The 19,188-nt window shown below is 37.7% G+C and overlaps 1 protein-coding gene across 1 annotated transcript; it reads right to left on the bottom strand.

Moving 5' to 3' along the window:
• Positions 1-11,927: 11,927 nt before the first annotated feature.
• PRL (prolactin) lies at positions 11,928-18,044 on the bottom strand. Its single transcript, XM_030971125.1, has 5 exons — positions 17,965-18,044; positions 16,323-16,504; positions 15,826-15,933; positions 14,231-14,410; positions 11,928-12,399 (listed from the first exon to the last, which is right to left on the bottom strand). The coding sequence occupies exons 1-5, from the start codon at positions 17,999-18,001 to the stop codon at positions 12,208-12,210; spliced, it is 699 nt and encodes a 232-aa protein (XP_030826985.1). The 5' UTR covers positions 18,002-18,044; the 3' UTR covers positions 11,928-12,207.
• Positions 18,045-19,188: the final 1,144 nt, after the last annotated feature.

Below are 19,188 nucleotides of genomic sequence, written 5' to 3'. Positions count from 1 at the left end.
ACAAGATCCCATTAATGGCAATTAAACAATTTGTGTGTGGAAACTAAAATAAGGTTAGGGAATGCACTTTGGCATGTACATACTTTGCCAGAGTAGTTGATGGAGTGAATATTGAATACCTCATCTAAGGACATTAAAATACAGAATTGCCAAAATTCACTAAAGCAAAGGATTTAATACTTTTTTAAACTTATAATATTTTGCTAGATTCTGGCTATTTTATTCTGTGTGCTGTCTTGCTTAAACCAAATATAATAGAAAAACTAGACTTTTAATTTTTTTATTACATTGCAAATACTGGGAAAATTGTAATGAGCTAGAGTTTAGATTTAGAAACATTTAACTGCTCCATTTCCATCTGAATTAACATATAATACCATCTTTAATCTTTCCTGTATTTATCACAGGAAATTTTTTGCTTGAAAGATATACTTCTGGGAATATATTAATTGTCTTGTGCCATAATTTCACTTCTGAAAGGATTAAGTCTTTAAATATTAGAGTTCAGTAGGACTGTTCTTAATCTTTGCTGTAATAATAAATACGGAATGTCAGACCTTTCCAAAGATCCAAATTGGAAACGCCGTTTATCTCACTAAAATGAAAGGAAGCTCCACATGCGTACATATGAAAGCAGAGAATTGTTATCCCAAATATAGCTTGCAAAGATAATTGGAAAGGATTAATTTACTTCATGTGGCTTTCAGGGACATGACTAGTCCACTGTGTTCCCAGGACACAAAGAGTTTGGAAGTCTTTTGCTAGCACTGAACTGTCTTCAAACTCTGCATTCTCAAGTATTTTTAGGTGTACCTATCTTGAAGAAGTGATTCAACCCAAAACCTCAGGTATTCCCTGTCAGAAGCTTCTTCATATTGCTCCAGACTTCTAATATGAAATGTCTAATATTAAATCTTTTTGTCATTTTGCTTATAATATTTGTGGAATAGCATTTATTTCAATAAGTTATACATAGGTATATCTTCATGTGTATAAATATAGATAAACACTAACATTTGAAAGACTGTCAATTAGAATTAGGCCATATTATGATGGGTTCAGATATGTTCTAGCAGGTACAGCTTGAGTCAGAGAGGCTCAGACACAGAGGCTTTTTGCAGTCCTGTGGGGAAAGCTGGTTAATCACACTTCTGGACTCTTCATCAGTGCCCACAGTTTTACCTGAGTTGTATTTCCCTTGCTTGGATTCCTCTTACTTATTTAAAGCCTCTGGCTCAGCAATCTAACACTGACCTATTTGTCCATGGCCATTTATTTCCCACTGCATGGCAGTTCCATAAAGATACTGTGCAAGAAATCCCCTTTCCAGCATATTTCCAGCTGGAGAGAGCTGACATGAACCTTCTAGGAAAGCTGTGATATGGTGTAATATCCACATTCACCTGCAGCCATCAATTTTAAGGTGTTATCTCTGAAAAGCAGAGGGGATTCAGTGGATGTGCTGTAAGGGAATCAATGGAATATCCACTTTAATGCTCTCCTGAGAATGAAGGCATGGTCTGCAGAAATCCAGTCTGGTGAGTGTGCTAACACCATGTTGTTTGTGGCAGCTGGACCTGTGAGGTGAGAGTCTGCAGAGCCTCTGAGGCCTGTTGTGCCAGGTTGTGCCTGGTTACTCCCCTCTCAACAAAGAGGTTTTCTAGAAACAAAATCTCCAGTACCTGTATTTAGACATGTAGCTTCAGGCAGCAAATGGAGTCCCAGAATTCCATTTGGAAACCCTTCATCTCTAGGATTGCAAGAATATCCTATTATGTGGGAACATCTACTGATCTGGTTGATACTGAGATACAAGCATGCATCTTCTACAGATGCAGTTCAGATCTGCAGTTATCCCTTCATTATCCCTGCATGGGAATCTGCTTGAACGCAGAGAGTAGTTTGCTTATCAGCTGATATTGTGAGACATGGAGCCAACCTCAGCTGCAGACTCATGAAACCACAAAATAGATGAGTTTCATATGTGATTTTGTGAAGTACTGTAAAAAAAAGTGACAGCTACACAAGAGTGGCTATAGGGCTGTGAAAGAAGGTCTTTCTACCTATGAAACACCTACGAAACATCAATAGGTGATTTAAGATGTTCTTTGGTAGGAAAAATAATTTGGATACTATATTAATTTGTTCAATTACTTAATTATTATTTATTAAATGCTGTCATGTATGATATTTACTCAGTTTTAGTTGTGCAGATTTCTTAATCAATGGATTTGTGTATTGCAGAGCCCTATCTTGAACTGAAAGCTCAAGAATTAAAAAAACATATCTTTTCACTCATTGAACACTGGAGGTTGGTAGGGAGCCAGTTTTGAGGAAATACAGGTAACTTTGTTTAGAAAATCTTAGGTGGTGCACAGCCTACACTCATTCACAAAAATGGCTTCATGGAGGATGAGAAATGCCTCAGATCCTCAGAATTCCACATCACCAAGTGCTAGTTGTATGCCAGCCCACAGCGTTTTACAGCGCCATCAGCAAGCTACACTGTCTGTTCTGTGGAAAACTGACTGCTGCCTCTTGTTCACTGTAGGGGCTGCACCTGTTCCTTCACTCCTCTGGCCACTCCTGGTCTTCTCCTCCTGAGTGCCACTCTACGAGGCTGGACACTACACTTCCATGCTTGTTGTCAATGTGCATGACTGAAGTGGCATTTTCATATTGGAAAACAGTCAAGGCCCCTTAAAGCAGAGGGCTGCAAGTGTGAGAGAGAGATATGTTATTCCCTAATGGCTTATTACCATCCCATTTGCAATTCAGATCAGCTCTAAATTGACTGAAATTTTTAAACACATAGCAGGCAGTTTAAACTAATGATTGTCTGGAGGTTCACATCTGACACGAGCTAAGCTTCTGCTCAAAACAAATTGCAAATAATTCCTTCCTTAGAGTCAAAATGTCACTTTTTTACACAGTGCATTGTTGCCAGATTTTGTCAGTTTCATGAAAAGAAAAGCCACAGCAAACCCCACCAAAAAATTGCTGAACGTTCTGAGTTAGACAGCTGGGTGGCACCGGTGCTGGTCCCCACCCCCCCCTTATTTACAATAATGTTTATGTGTGCATGGATCCCTGTAGCCTGATGGAAAATCCTCCCCCCTGCTCCAACTCCCACCACCCCTCAGCCTGCACCACGTGCCCTGGGGGCAGCAGCAGCAGGCCCGAGCTCCCAAATAACCCTCGCAGGGAACGGGATGCCTTGGCCACCAGCATCTCTGTCCCCAGAGCTGCCAGGGTGAATATTGGACTCCCCTTCACCCCAGGCATCCTGCCTTGTCCCTCCTCCCTGTTGCCAGCCTGTCCAGGCCCACAGAGTGCAGTTTCAGCCACAGTGCTGAAGGTGAGGGTGGCTGTGGTGTTTTGTAGGGACGATGAGCACTGCATGGACTGATGGACAGTGCTGAGCCTTGTAGTCCTCACAGAAAAATACCCAGTGCTGGCACAGAGCTGCAGACATGCCTTTTCTTCAGGCCCTGGAAATGTAGAAAAGTGGGCTTAATCCTTCATTGTTTCTGTTTTTTAGTACCTTGCAATGGCTGCTTAAAGCAGTATTTCAGAGTTTGAGTTTAATTCCACCAGGATTTCAAAGTCTTTAAGTTTGATGATGATAAAAAGGGAAACTCTTTAAAAATATCCAGTGGGGTGGAAATGGTTTGTTCACTTTGTGTTTGGAATTAAGTTTCCCTTGAAAAAAATACCCCATCTGAAGGGACTTGCTGGAGAAATCTTAAAAACTTACAACTCCATATAACTAAATGAAAATAGAGAAGTATCTGCTAATTTCTAGAGAGAAAAATCTTATCTAGAGAGAAAAATAAAATCCACTTTTCTTTGATGGAATCCTTGTGTATTTCTGCTTTGTAGAAACTAGCCAAAGGGATAAGGTTTGTGTCAGTCTCTCTTTTTTACCCACAGTGTTACTGGATCAGCTGTTTGTCAGATGTTACTTGTTTGTCTGCATTACTTAGATGAATTATGGTGCTTTGTGAACTCCAGAAAAAGGTTTGTTTTTCAAAAATTATGACAATGTTCATCACACTTCTTGTTGCTATTTATATTTTCATCTTAAACTGTGTATTAATATACTTTGCACAACATTTCATTTCTCAAAAAGCTTTTGCATAGCTCATACTTAATATTTTCTCAGTCTCTTTTCCCACTGAGGGATATTTCTTGAACTGTTGTTAAAATGGTAGTTTGATGGAAATTTTCTCATGAGAGAAAATATGGTGATTATCTACTGAAATTGTAACTCCACTGAAAATTTTCATTTTCTTGCTGAAAAATGTGAATCCAGAATGGATTTCAATCTACACATGGGAAGAAATCCTGAAACATTGTTTGATTGGCTTGATTTAAGAATGTCTCTGTATTTGTGAGGAAGTACAAACTGAAACCAAATGAAAGGACTTTGCTTTTCTTTCCTATTATATGATCATTGCAATTGAAAAATTGCTTTTTTTTTTTAAGGAGATGGCAAATATAAAAAAACCACCCCATTTCTTAAGCTTTTCTTAACTTTGTGATCTGTTTGGGAATATCTACCTGCTTGAAACTAGCTCTAGGAAAGAGGTGCATATGTGTTACATTTTCCTTATGCCTTCAATATGTACAGTTGAAATGTGATATACTTTGCATTTAACAAAAAACAGCAACAGCAAAGAAAAGGATCAGTTTACAGATTATGTATATGGATTAGTATAAAATAAGTTTCTGCTTTCAAAATAACCTTATAAGTGCCACCTCCTCCCACTATATAAATCTATTTTGTTGGAGAGTAAATTTAAATGCAGTTTGCCCAGCTGCAATTAAGTATATGTAATAGAAGTATTGCTGATTGATTTTAAGGTTATAACTCAAACAAAATTATCTTTCATCTCTGAGGCATGAAAAACCACTTTTCATCTTTTGATTTGCTGGAGGGAAGGAATGCCATCCAGAGGGACCTTGATAGGCTTGAGAAATGAGCCCATGAAAACCTCAGGAGGTTTAACAAGCCCATGTGTAAAGTCCAGCTCCTGGGTCAAGGAAATCCTCAGCATCAAGCCAGCCTGGGGGAAGAATGGATTTAGGGCAGCCCTATACAGAAGGCCTTGGGGATACCAGTGGTTAAAAAATTGAATATGAGCTGGCAATGTGCACTTTTAACCTAGAAAGTCAATCACACTCTTCATCAAAGGAAGTTTGGCCATCAGTTTGGGAGAGATGATTCTGTTCACTCTACTCTGCCCTTGTGAGATGCCACCTGGAGGACTCAGTCCAGTTTTTAGATGCCCAGAATAAATACTGTTAGGGCTGATCCAGAGAAGAGTCACAAAAATGATGTGCTGGCTGGACCACCTCTCTTATGAAGAAAGGCTGTGAAAGCTGGGGCTGTTATCCTGAAGAGAAAGTTCCAGGGAGAACTTATTGTTGTCTACCAGTATATAAACAGAGTGTCTTGTCCTGTAGTGACAAGGGACAACAGTTTTAGACTAAAAGAGGGTAGATTTAGATCAAATAAAAGGAGAAAAATTTAAAAATAGGGTGGTGAGATGCTGAAACATTGCTTAGAGAAGCCGTAGATGCTCCGTTATCACAAGTGTTCGAGGTCAGGTTGAATGAGGCATTGAGAAACCTGATTTAGAGAATATCCCAGTCCATCGTAGGGAGGGTTGACAAGATGATCCTTCTAACCCAGACCATTTAGTGATTCTATGATTCAGTGCCTGCTTTGGAGGTGTTTCTTGACCATGTCTCCAAACATGAAGTACATGCACTACCATTCTACACCTTTGTTCTGCCGTTTGCCCTGGTAAGATTTATGCCATGACAAAAAAATATATTAGCCCAAGACAGTATTCATAATCTCTTTGATGAAAAGGCTATACCAGTTATGGCATGGCTTGACGTTAAGGTTATCTGCACAGTATAAATAATGACACAGGTACCTTTTCCCTCTCACAGCGGTAGCATAGCTTTTTTTTTTTTCAGAGTTATGACATTCACAGGAAGGGTTTTCTAGAGGACCAAAAACATCTTGTGAAGCAGTGCTATTATCTAACACTGTATTAAAAGCTTCAAGACTTATTTTGGTATTAGTCTCTTTATCCTATATTCATCTAAGCATTTCTTTCACTTAGATGGAATCTCAAGTGAAAAAAAAAATAAATGGGTATCCTAACCTTCTTGAAAACCATTTCTGATCCTTTTGCTTTACATTTTTTATGGTGCCATACATCAAAAGCTAATCTCTCAATAAACTCAGCCTGTGTATTGCACTTTCTTCCTTCACATGGCCTTTGAGAGAGCATGAGAGTATTTGCTAATACCATGAGGTATTTTCTAGTACGAGATGATAAAGAACAGAATCCTTTTTTTTTCCCCTCACTTTTATGCGACAGGGACACAGAAGAACAAATTCCTTGCAAATAACACAAAAAAACACTTTGAAGAAACGCTGAGCTGCTTATTGCATTAACATTGACATGAGGACCCATGGTCTCTATTGCATGGGCCTCATAACGATGCCATGCAAATCCAATCAATTCAAGTACCTTTTGTCATATTAAGTTATAGTACATGTGCTGTAGATCCAGGATGTTGGAACTTCCAAAAGATTCTGAGGTTTTAGTTAGGCTTGGATAATCATCAAAAGCTTGGAAAGTTTTTTGTGCTATATGAACTATTTTTATCCGTGAAATCAGGCTGGAAATCTCCCAAGACTGGGTCCTGGGGAAGATTATTGTTATTTCAATCATCTGGCTAAAGAAAGAGCCTATTGTCATGTGTGATCATTGGCCTAATCCTGCAAACCATGCACAATGCTTTCAAACATGAAGTCAGTAAAGGTAAGCACATTAATATCTATATATACATTCCAGGAGCTATTACTACTTTAGCAAAAGAGTGAAAACACCAGCAGAGAGACAAGCTAATGTAGTGTACCACACTTTCCTACTTAGAATTATAAATAAACAGAGCAGGGCCTTGTTGAGAAGGGCTCCTTTTTTCTTCTGCCTTAGCATACAGTAACAACAGCAACTTGGTTGACGAGTGTGGGTCTAGTAATTCTGGTAATAATGTTAAATATATAGTATTCTAATTTGACACTGAATGCTGGAGGGAGGTACTCATCTTGATAGAGAAAAATACTCCATTATTGAATGGGAATATTTTTAGAGTTTGTTATTTAATGTATGACTCAATCCCTATTCATTGAGGGCACATGCATGTTGCCCACTCAGTGTTTGCAAACTCCTCTGCAAGATGTGGTATATGGTACAAACAGTAGGAACTTTCAGCTTCTTTGGTATACTAGAGTGAGTGCTCTCAGCATTTTGATGACTCACACTGTCACTTGGGAATTAATAAGTGATCTGAGCTCTTCAGTGTAATAAACCCTATCATTTATTAAAAAAGGGAAAACTGTTCCCGTAATTAGTGTGGTGATGTTTGATAAGAAAATTCTGTTTTTGAGGGACTATTATTATTAAATATTGTCAGTAAATACTGTTCATTTTTATGCTTGGTGAAGCACTTTCTGGTAGCTGACTTGATGAAATTTAGTGAAGAATTTGTGGTAAAAGTGTTCTTTAAGAAATTTTTTTTACTATGTTATAATTTTTTAAAAAATTAAAATATTGAGAATTTTGAAAAGGTGGGAATTTGCGGAAAAGGGTTCTGTCCAAGACATGTCTTCCTAAACCCCAGAATGTTACCATGGGATTTGTGGATGATTAAAAGGGCATGAAAAAGAATTAATAACAATGTAAGAAACATGGTCTTTTACTTCTCTCAATGCACATTAAAATTGTAGATGGGAAGGTGGTCTCTGTATCCTTCAAAATGACCTTGCATTTTTTGTATGTTCCAAAAGTCAAATGGGAGAACTCTCTGAATTCTTACTTTTTTCATCAAAAATAAGGACAGTTTGTACTGTTTTCACTGTATGGAAAAAAAGATTTAATTCAGAGGATATTAAGGTGCCATTGCTTGTCTGTTTTTATTTACTTCCCATAGCTGAATGTGGGAAAGGAAACGAAAAATCATCATGAAAAAATGTAATTAAAATTTTTTTTAGCATTTAGTTATGGGGAATATATCCAAATACAGCTTTAAAATCCCAGTAATAATAGATATTGTTAAAATGCTATGTGGTAATCATTGAATTGTTTGGAGAAAAAAGGTTGGAAAACCATGGCTGGCACTTCTACTGTTTTCCAAGACTGATGCTGAATTTAGCCTCATTCCTTAAGATGGATATGAGCATGAAGAATTTCAAAAGAACATAATTCCATTTCAAAACTGTTGGTTTTAAACCCTTTTTAGCGCTTAATATAAACCTGTGTGTAGTCAATCTCAAATTTCAGTTGAATTGAGCATTGAGGCTCAACATCAGATTTCAAGATTTAGCAAAGTGATTTGCAAGTCATTAAAAGGTTGTGACAGAAATAGTCATATATGTTAATAGCTTTACAGATCAGCAAACCCAGTAGTTTCAGAGAGTGTGTATATGCCTGTGATGTTATTCTCATGCACGATTGTACTACTGGATTTTTTTTAGTGTATGGATATATACATAAGTATGATTACTGAGTTTAAATTTCTGACATAATTGGTTGCTTGTATAAATTTCATTTATAATAAGCAGACTCTGTTTAAAATGTAGCCCTCAGAGAATTTCTGTTGTTCAGAAATTAAATTTTGATGATGTATGGTTTTTGCACTGTGAATCCCTTGTTACCAGAATTCTGGATTGTCTTTGAAATTATACTATAAAGGTCAATTCTCTTGTACAGATGAGTTGCTATGCTATAAAAAAAAAACACTGGAGGTTTTTGTAGGATCTCAAATGAAAAGAGGAAAAAAAAGGATGATAGAAAGATTATCACATTATTAGTTAAGCAGCTGATTCCAAATGACACATACTGTCAATAAAATCTTCCCTTACTGGCTTTAAAATCATCCTCAAAATATTCTGTTTGTTCCAGTGGCTACCTATTATCCTAGAGTCTAGAAACACACATGAATAGCAAGTCAGATTTCTGTTTTGGGGATCTATGCTCCATTGTTGAGTTCAGTTATAAATGCTCTCAGTGAGCATAAATTGGCTTAAACTTTGTACCATTTAGATTTCATGTCACAAAGTCTTATCTTAAATTTGGTGCCATCTATGGGAGTGTGAGTATGATTTTAAAAGAGGACAGAACCTATATTTCAGCTAAGTGGACCTTTCCTTTCCATTCCTATCACCATGCAATCTTAAATGGACAGAAGTAAAGATAGGAACAAATTTTTAAATACGGCCAATTTGGGCATTGAATAAATTATTAGAAAACTAGCTATTTTGTGAAGTAGCCAGAAGTTAATACACTTGGAAAAAGTGCTTATAGATATCAGTTTCTTTTACTTAGAAAGAGCATGCTTGTTTTCAGTTCAGTTTCATATAATATAAGAGTTTGGCTATATAATTTCTTGTTGGACAAAAGACAATAGTTGCTCAGGACTTACAAACAGGCACTAATTAACAAAATGTTAGAATCATAGAGTCATAGAAATAGCCTAATTTGGAAGGGCCCTTAAAGATCATCTTTACATAAAGAGCCGATCCCCTTGTGGTCAGGGACACTTTTTTGCGAGACCAGGTTGCTCAGAACCAGCCTGGCCTTGAGCACTGCCAGGGATGGGGCATTCACAACATCTCTGGGCTACCTGTGCCAGTGCCTCACCACCCTCACAGTGAGACATTTTTCCTAGTATCTATCTATTAATATTAGGGTAACTATGTGTTTTTCCTACCAGCAGCTCTAAGAAATAGATTTTCTGATTGAATTGTGGCTTGAACATTCAGGGTCTGAAGGGTATATCCATAGGGCACTTCACAGGTAGGTGTAGCTCCGAATGTGTTCATGGGCTTCTATGTCTCTCTGTCTCTGTGACAGCTGTGATGACTCAGAATATTAACCAGATCACTTTTTAATGCTACTTTAGTTAAGCAGCTGCAAAACAGATAGCTTTTCGGTTGTTTAGATTCTTTTTTTTGTCATCCTCTTGTATCTTTCCTTATGAAATTAAAAAACTCATTATTGTGCTAAAATAGGCTATAAAAAGCCAGTGCATGCAAATTTTAAACAGTTGTTTTAGCACTGTAATTTTTAAGCAGTTAAAGAAAGTCATTGTTTTAGATCTAGTCATATCAGTGTAAAATTATGAATGTCTACCCTATTAATCAAGTTGCTTTTGAATTCTAAAGAGATTCTGAGGTAGGAGTTTGCTCAGTGAGGCATAATTGTTTTTCCAGCTCAATAAAGACTAGTCCCATTATTCATGTTTTCTTTTCAATAAGAACTCACACTGTAATTCTAAGCATTTATGATAATTACAAAGGACATATTTTCTTTTTCTTTTCTTTTTTTTCCTTTCCTTTAAAATGCTTCTTTTTCCCCCTTCCATTGGCATTATAACAAAAACCAGAATATTAAAACCATTTTAAATTCTAGTTGGGACACTTGCATTCTGCTAGGCAAATTTTACCCATTCTCTTCCTTGACTGTGCTGTACAGCTGTGTGTTGTTAAACTGCTGTTGCATGTGCCCCAGGTTTTGTGCATTTCAGAGCTTAAGAAATATGTCAATTGTGACTGTCCTACAAGGAATTTGCTTACTGTAAAGGTGATTTTTTATAGATTAAAATTGGGCTTTATGTATACTTATCCAGAGAAAGCCTGAGGCAATCAATTATTGAAAACATGAAGAGATTAAGAGGACATTATATGTATATATACACAATTAGAAATGCAAGTATCATCATGTTCTTGGAGAAATGGCTAAAATGAGACCTTCCTAGCAGTTGGTATTGTCTAATCTCTTACGTCAATACCAATTATGGCTGTGCTAATTCTGTTATGGTAATGAAAGGCTTAAGTCCTCAAACCGATCTTCTCTGGTGCTTCACTCTTCCTCTGAGCTGGCTCCAACCTGGAACAATGCAGCATGCTTGTATAGTGGGAAGTCAACTCCAGGAGGAGCTGATTTGAAATCAAGCTCCTGTTTGCTGAAACTGTGTGATAAGGCCAAAGCTGAGTTTATTGCTTACAAAGACAACATATAGGTATGGTCTATGGTCAATGGCTTCTGGCGCAATTTGGCTTCTTACTTGCTGTGTGATTGTAAGCCAGATTTTTTTAAAAGTGGTCAAATGTTTTGATCTTTACAAATTTTCAGTATGTAACCATAGTGTTTTCAAATGAGTGTCCTAAAAACTTTTTGACTCAACCCAAAGTGAATGGAAACACATTGGGTTTAGCACAAAAGGCTGGTCAGCTCAGCTGGTGCCTTTTAATGGCTTCAAAATTCTCCAAGTAATTGCAACCACCACATTGCTTGGGAGGAATGTGAAAGGTAGATGGATATGATATGAATGCCCATCATTGCCTTTTGAGACCTAATGAAACCAGTTTGTTCCTTTGCTCTCAGACGGCTACCTCAAATATAATGAACCTTCCCTTGGAAATGCCTTTTCTCATCAGTGGAGATGTAAATATATCTGTATCTCTGTCTTTAAAATACTGAATGTGTCTTCTCTCTCCATGAATTGCATGGGGAATCAAAGGCTGTGTTCGCCAGGATGGATTTCTTAAACTTCCTCTCCCCTGCTCTGACAAGTTTTGTGCCAAGTGAAAGAGTTGATAAAAGCAGATTGGATTTCAGACAAAAATTTCACTTTAGGGTAGTTTAGTGTGATTAATCTGCCTTTTTATGTCCCTGCTTTTTGTTTCCTCCCGTTTTGGAGAGGGTATAAAGACCAATGCAAGTAAGAAATCCTATCATCAGTAACTGGAGATCGAGATCCCAAAAGAGAAGCTACTGTTAAAGGTATACACCATACCATCTATTTTTTATTCACTGATACCACCCAGTGTTACAAGCTTTTGGATTTAAGAACATTTTTATTTGTATCTGCATCCTGTTTATCACTGAAATGCTACTAGGGGAGGAGATTAGACAGAAAAGTATATTCTTGTCATACAAGTGGTTGGTAATATTTTAAAGCACCAACACATGCTAATTGTTGCAGCCAGAATTCATACAAACACTCTTGAAAGTTACTGATGATACAGGTTCTGCGCAGTGTGTGATTTTCATAAAGTGGCAAAGCATCAAGAACACACAATGAATGACTTCAGTACATGATCAGGCCCATGGCTACTCAACAATTGTTGTCGTGGATTAGGCGGCACTTCAAAACCTTGAGATAGTTGTCGATTTTGTGGGAATCTCGGCGGAGGCAGTGCAGCAGGTTGTAAAAGGCAAAGAGTCTGGAGTCCTCATCAGCAAGCTGCAGGGATGGAAGTCCGTCCCACGGAGTGTAAATCTCATTTTCGACCTCCCCAGAGTGAACCTAAATACACAAAGTGGTATTAATAGTAAATGATAGTGAGCCTGACTGGATGTAGAAGGCAGAATTTAAAATACTGTCCTTGAAGAATGTTAGTGTATGGCTTCTAATGTGCTTTCTGTTGTGGCTCTCATTATTCTGTACAATGTTCTATATCTTCATTCAGATTTTGAATGAATTTGTCAGATTTTTCAGTTTATTTTCCTAAAACATGTGAAAAGCATAACTGTCTCAGTAGTGTTTTAAGAGAACTAGTGTATTAACCAGTATTCAGGGAAAACTGACTTTGAAGAGAAATCAATCCTCCCTTCATGCTTGGACTCATCAGGGACATCTCTCTTTGGCTCCCTCCACCTTCAAAACTTTGTTAAAACTTGTTCTTAGAAGTTGTTGGTGTGCAACAAAGAGATTAGTATCAGCCCTTATCAGAAAAATCTCTCAATAATACGTATTCAGAAGTACTGGCTCCATCAAAAAAACCCAAAAAACCCTGAGTGATACAATGACATCTAATGTTAGAAAACTACATGTGGGAACACATGTAGTGAGTTAGTATCTGAGGTGAAGACTGGTTTAGGTCTCCCTGTTTGAAGACAATTATTAATTTTCTCTAATCACATAAATCTACCTTTCATAGCAGGAAGGAAGTCTGTGCCTATTGGTGCTTGCGCACCATCCTTATTTCACACAAGTCATACTTTGAAAAGACATATAGGAGAGTATCTGTGGAACTGCTATCATTCAGTTTAAGCAAAAGGGGAAAAAATAGACCCACTATGACTTAAAAATATGGTTTGACACTAATGAATGAGCCAGTCTTATCTCTTTCTGTAAATAATGTGAATGAGAAGGTGGTGACAGGGCAACTGGAGCAGCACCTGACTTACTCTTATCTTGGACCCTCAGCTGTGCCCTTTTTACACATGAATGTGTGATAGAGATGTGTTTGATTACACTGATAAATGTATTTGTAGCCTGGATGGTATAAGGTTTCTGAGTGAAGAGACACCTAACTGAGAGACCTTGAGTGATCTAGTGGAAAGTGGTGGATACAGTGATGGTGACACTCTTTGTGCTGTTCAGCTGCTCAGAGAAGTGAAGTCAGAACCTCTTGTCAACATCTAACTCACTGACAGAATGATAAATTCACTGACCAATGGAGGCCCCTTTAAAAATAAACAAGCGAGAACTGGTTTTGTTCAGGAAAGCTTTCAATCAATTAGTGGCAGCAAGAGCTATTCAAGTATGGGTTTTGTGAGACAACAGCTTTGTTGTCTAAACTCACAAGTACAGGGGGAGCCAAGTCAGACACAGAGTCCAGAGGAATCAGTGTGGTGTGAAAAGAGAAATGAAAGATATCAGGGTTACTTTGTATGCCACATCCTTGCAATAGCCCAGACTCACAGAGCTGTTTTAAACACAGTATCTGTTTCCAATACCTCTGCATAATACCTATTTGTATACAGATGCATAAACATATGCTGAAACACACACACACAAGTACACACGCATATATATATGGATTGCAGATTGAAAATTCTCAGAGAGAGAATGACCATAGTCAGTCCTGATAATTACACCTTACCCTGAAGCATAACTGGGAGGGTCATAGGTCATTCTATGACAATCATATCACATTGTCTCTTTAGAAATTGCAAGTTAGCAGAAGAAATCTGAAAGAAGAAAGCTGAAAAGATCTCAGACTTGACTACCTTGTCTCCCTTTTTTATCTTCACATCTACTGTTTCCTTTCATATTCCAGGTAGGGAGAACCTAACAGTGTACATGTCTTCCTTAAAGCAATTGGCTGGAAGGGTATTAAGGACAGACTTACCCGCCCAACTATTTTCTCCATTCCTTCTAGAAGTCTCTTGTTTTGTTCTTCAATCTCCACAGCCTTCCAGAGAATGGTTTCTGGAGCTTCTTTGATTCTTTGTACTTCAGAGGCCAGGTGGATCAGGGGATCATTCCAGGAACGCAGAACTCCCAGAATTAAATTCAGTAGGTCTTCATGCTGCACACCCAGAGTAAAGAAAGGTGGTTAAAAGAAGAAAGCTAATTCTGGTAAAATTAGAAGGTATTTAGAGCAGTGTCCTCAGACATTGTGATTTAGGAACTTATTCCAGGACCTATCACTGAACGTGCCCTATAGCCCTGTCTTAGATACCTCTGTGCAATTGCAGTTTTGAAGTTTGTCATTGGTGTCATCATGTTCTACAATATTTGTGTGAGACATTCTGCAGTGGAAAATATAATTGAATACTCTCAGCCTTAAAAATTAGCAAGCATAACTATGTGTCATCTCTGTGAAAGAAAACCCAGAGTTGCTTATCTGATTTTTGATGAACATTTTAAAATCCACTGATTATTTTTATATATTTTTTTTAATTTAGTACTGACTGGAAGGTACACATTATGGTAAACCACCAAAAAGCTTTTATTGCCTCTACATAACTCATCTGTCCTCCCCTTTGAACAACAGGGCTTCCAGCAGTAGCTCTCTGGTTTTAAAAATTGTCCTTTCTTGTGGGTAATAGGAATTCATCAAGCCTATGGTTAAGTTCATGGCAGTATTAAACTTTTTCTTATTTGCTAGATGCACAACCCAGGGCTGTGAATTCTATTGCTTCCACTAGAATTTCTAAATGACACACTGAGAAACTGGTGATACTGTGATATTGTGAAGATATCACCATCACCATGAAACTCATAGAGATTTTGCTCTCAAACAGCCCCATTTTCAAAGCTCCGCTTATTTTTTCTCCAGAGAATTTTTAAATTGTATCTGTGAGCATAAACTGAATGAGATCATCTTCAGTGAAGTTTATAATTATTATAAATGATGTAGGTATGCAGTGTGTTTCTATTTACACATATTTTGCAGATTTTCACGCTAGAGTCTTTGTATTTGGATGATGGATGACCACTTTAGCCCACTGGTAACAGAAAGAATATCTATTCAATGTTTTTTTAGTAATGCCAGTGTTTTGAGTTACTGGAAAACTTTACCTCTGTCTATATACAGCAATGTGTTCTTAAGTTTGTAAATACATTAACTGTGTATAAGATGTTTTAAGATAATGTTTAAAGGTTGTGGTGTTCTCGACACTGCATAAACATGGTAACCGTCATTGTCCCATGAGGTTGTATTTTAATTGGAATTAAGGTACAGTGATTAAATGTACCATACAAGAAAAGAAAGGGATGATGAAAGTCACTGGTACTTATATATGCTGTATGGTTTGTAACTTACCATCTGCAAATGTTTAATCAACTTTGGTGTTTTGGTGCTTTCCTCTTCTTGGCTTTTTAATTCTGATTGAGTTGATCTCCCTCTCACTCTGAAAGATGCCTCACTATTCTGTAACCCTCCTTCCCTGCCTTCCCCTGCTCTGTCTTACACCGAATTACACTGGAAGTGGGACTTACATGAATCTGCTGAGCCTGCTCCTTATCTTCAGGAGTGGTTAAGGATGCAGTGTGGCAGCTGTTGACAGCTTTTGCAATGAAACCCCGGCCCTGGGCGTAGCGTTCATCCTGCAGATCAGCACAGACAGGTGTTATTAAGACAGAAAAGCAAGAGCTTCAGCTCAAACACTTTGCTAGCTAATCATTGTTCCATAGCCTTTATCACTGCTTTTACATGCTGTAAAGGTCAAAAGTTTCTGGTGAGTCTCTAGAGTGGAACTGGCACCCAGCAAAAACAAATGTTCCACGGTGAGGAATGATGGGAAAATGGCATCTTTTAATAGAAGTGCTGGGGATCTTAGCAACATTCAGGACTATATACCGATTTGGTCACCATTGGGACTTTCACCAGACAGCAGTCATACTTGTTTACTTATTATATGTTAGCATGTGTTTGTGATTAAAAAGTATTAAATTGCAATTTTATTATTTCTTGCTCTCAGGAAAAGACTACTTACAAATTCATTGAACATTTCCGAAGAGAGATAGTGAATGTAGTGTGAAAGTTTAACTGCTCGGTCAAAAAGCTCCTCAAGGGAAAGCTGGCAATTGACAGATCCATTGGGGCAGATTGGCATAGAGGTCACTCCTTCCTTTGTCAGAAGCATGTGGGACACCAGAAGGGCTGCCAGCAGCAAACCTGTTCAAGTTTAAGACACGGTGAAATGGGCACACCTTGACTTGCAGGTGTATTTAGAAGCAGCTGTCAGACCCAGATGCTGGGTGATTTGTGTTGTGCTGTCACACGGCTCAGAGTACCCTCTGTGCTGGTTGCTCTGGCAGTTCAGGACAGACACACTGTAATTCTATAATTCTTTTATCCTTTCTCCCCTCTATCATCCTGATGGTATAGCAGAGCCAGTTACAGTGTTTGAGGAGACAAGGTAACCTGTGCTGCAGTGTACAGTGTATTCTGAAGTCACTTACTACAGGTCTGGCTTTATAACAGAGTGATAAACAGAAAAAAAAACAAATCAAACTTCTTCACAGTGTAAATACAGATACATATTTATATTTACACAGATATATAAGTTTGGAAAATAGATTGGTCTTTTTTTCTTTCTTTCTTTCTTTCTTCTTTTTTTTTCTTTCCCTCCTCCTCATCCCAGAGGTCCTTTTCTTCTTGCAAACATTTGGAGTTAAAATTAATTTTTGTGGGAGGGTGGTTAGGTCACTCTTAAGGCTGTGATTGTCCTGGGAGTTCCTTCAAAAGATTTCCAGCAGCTGTGTTTCTTTGCTCTTTAGAATTTAACCCTAAGTTTCCTACTTCTAAGAAATCAGTGATAGTTTTTGTCTTTTCTCCTGAAACTCATGTAGAGGACTTCTCATTATCTAAAGCATAAGACCTCATCTGCCTAAAGTTTTCATGTTAACTTAGCAGAGTTAAGTTTTTTGTTCAGTGAAATAAAATATATAGAGAAAAGCAATGGCAAATAATTAAAATATTTGGTAAATGAATGTATTTGTTCTGAGACTTTTACTTCTGGAAATTGACGTATTACCTATATTGGTTGACTAGACTTATTTAAAATGCTCAATGAAAGTGGGCTTCATAAATCAGCAAAACTATCCCTAAGGTTGTCACATGATAAGTTTCTTTCTAGGTCTACATTAAAAAAAGGTGCATGTACACAATAATGATGTAAGCCCTCCTCCTCCCCCATAATCAAGGTACATGCTGGATGCTGCATTTAGGAAAGTACTCTAAGGAATAACTTTGTGAAAACCTGAGACTTGTTGGCTTGGAAAGTCGATGAACATTTTGAAAATATTAATTTCAAAATTACCTCATCACCTCTAGATTTGTGGGTAATGACATCTAGTCATAACCTTCTGAGTGGTGCAGCAAACCAGTCCAGATCCAAACTTTCACATGCAGGTGTGACACCCGTCAAGCCAATTTTTTTGTGACAGAACCAATGCAAAGGAACTCTTAGAATACAAAAGGCATCAAGCTCCTTTCTTCAGGTTTTGCCCTTTCTGGAAAATTATGTGGCTGGAAGACCTCAGTTTTTAGATCTGTTACATTTCATATGCTTCCTAATTCAGTAGAAATGGAAAGAAGTATAAAAAGTTAATGGTGAATGTCAAAATTCTTACCTTTCAGTGAAGCCCCCCTGGTGCTCATGGTCAGCATCCTGGATGATGACTTTCTCTATCAGAAAGACACCTCAATGCTTGCTGCTATTCTCCACGCATACCACTTTTATATACACCATCCAGGGTCCATTTTGCATACATTCAGCAGGTTGTGGAGTTTGCCTCGATAATTACAAACATCAAATTGCCTTTCTTCCACATTCATATTCAGTATTTTTTGGTTCTTTTTTTTTTTATTTTAGCTGTGAGGGGGAATTTCATTAATAAGTTGAGCTGCAGGATCCCAAGTACGATTGAATGAAGAGACTGCCAATATTTTGCCCTGAATGAGGTGAAAATGCCATTGATCTTGGAAATCTCCAGTTCTGAGACAGATATTCTCAATGTTTCTAGCCTGCTCCTCTCACTCCCCATGATAGTCTTCTCACTTCTTGCTTCAGCCATCTAAGCTTGCTTACATGAAAATTCTGGCTATTTGTGGAAGGCAAACAGTAGTTTACAGCATCCTCATTGAGAGAAATAGCATAAATTGAAAAGAAATTTATCCAGAGTAAAGGGAACCGAGGCTCCTGGAAAGACAGGTCACTCTCTGTAAGATTGTAGATATCACAGTCATGGTCAGCTAAAAAATATATTACACAGCACAAATCTTGGTATAACTGATCCTCTGTCTGAGAGATGTTTAGAGAAATAGGCTGAGTTTTTATATTAAAAAAAGAAAAAATTTAGAAGAATTGAAGAGGTAGAAGTTATATGCTTACTGCTTAATCTGAAATGTCTCATGAATAAGTTAGCATTGTTTAAAAAAACAAACCCAACCTCTACAGAACCATGAAATTATTTTCTATACTCAAAAACTCTCTGCGTAAAAGATGGGCATTTCCACCACATGCAAAACATGTGCTGTCGTCAGCAGTGAGGTTTGTTCTCGGTTCTGATGCATCTGTGGTAAGCTGCAAACCAGCCTGAGCAGGTTGGCCCTGTTTTCTTCTTGTGTGAGGCTCATCTGCATGAATATGTTAGCAAATATATAACCTTTCATCTGTTTCTCAGGTCCATTTACCTACGGAGAAACTTTCCAATTAGATGCCATGATGAATAAGGTATACAGTGTTAATAAATTTTCTTGCCTTTAGACAACTTGTTCCATACCTGTGGAATGGGTATACATGCAACCCAGAACCCTTCATTATTTCAGGATCCTTGAAGTAATGATGAACAAGG

This window comes from Camarhynchus parvulus, chromosome 2 (genome assembly GCF_901933205.1).
Source record: "Camarhynchus parvulus chromosome 2, STF_HiC, whole genome shotgun sequence".
Classification (NCBI taxonomy): domain Eukaryota; kingdom Metazoa; phylum Chordata; class Aves; order Passeriformes; family Thraupidae; genus Camarhynchus; species Camarhynchus parvulus.
Note: the sequence above shows the minus strand (reverse complement) of the source record. Positions and strands in the feature narration are given on the sequence as shown.

Bases quoted from the DNA above. Each gene is read 5' to 3' on its own strand.
- PRL (XM_030971125.1), bottom strand. From the start codon at position 18,001: ATGCTGACCATGAGCACCAGGGGGGCTTCACTGAAAG. The intron at 16,505-17,964 runs GTAAGAATTTTG...AAACTTGAACAG, and splicing joins CAGGGGGGCTTCACTGAAAG to GTTTGCTGCTGGCAGCCCTT. The intron at 15,934-16,322 runs GTAAGTAGTCTT...GCTGATCTGCAG, and splicing joins CGGAAATGTTCAATGAATTT to GATGAACGCTACGCCCAGGG.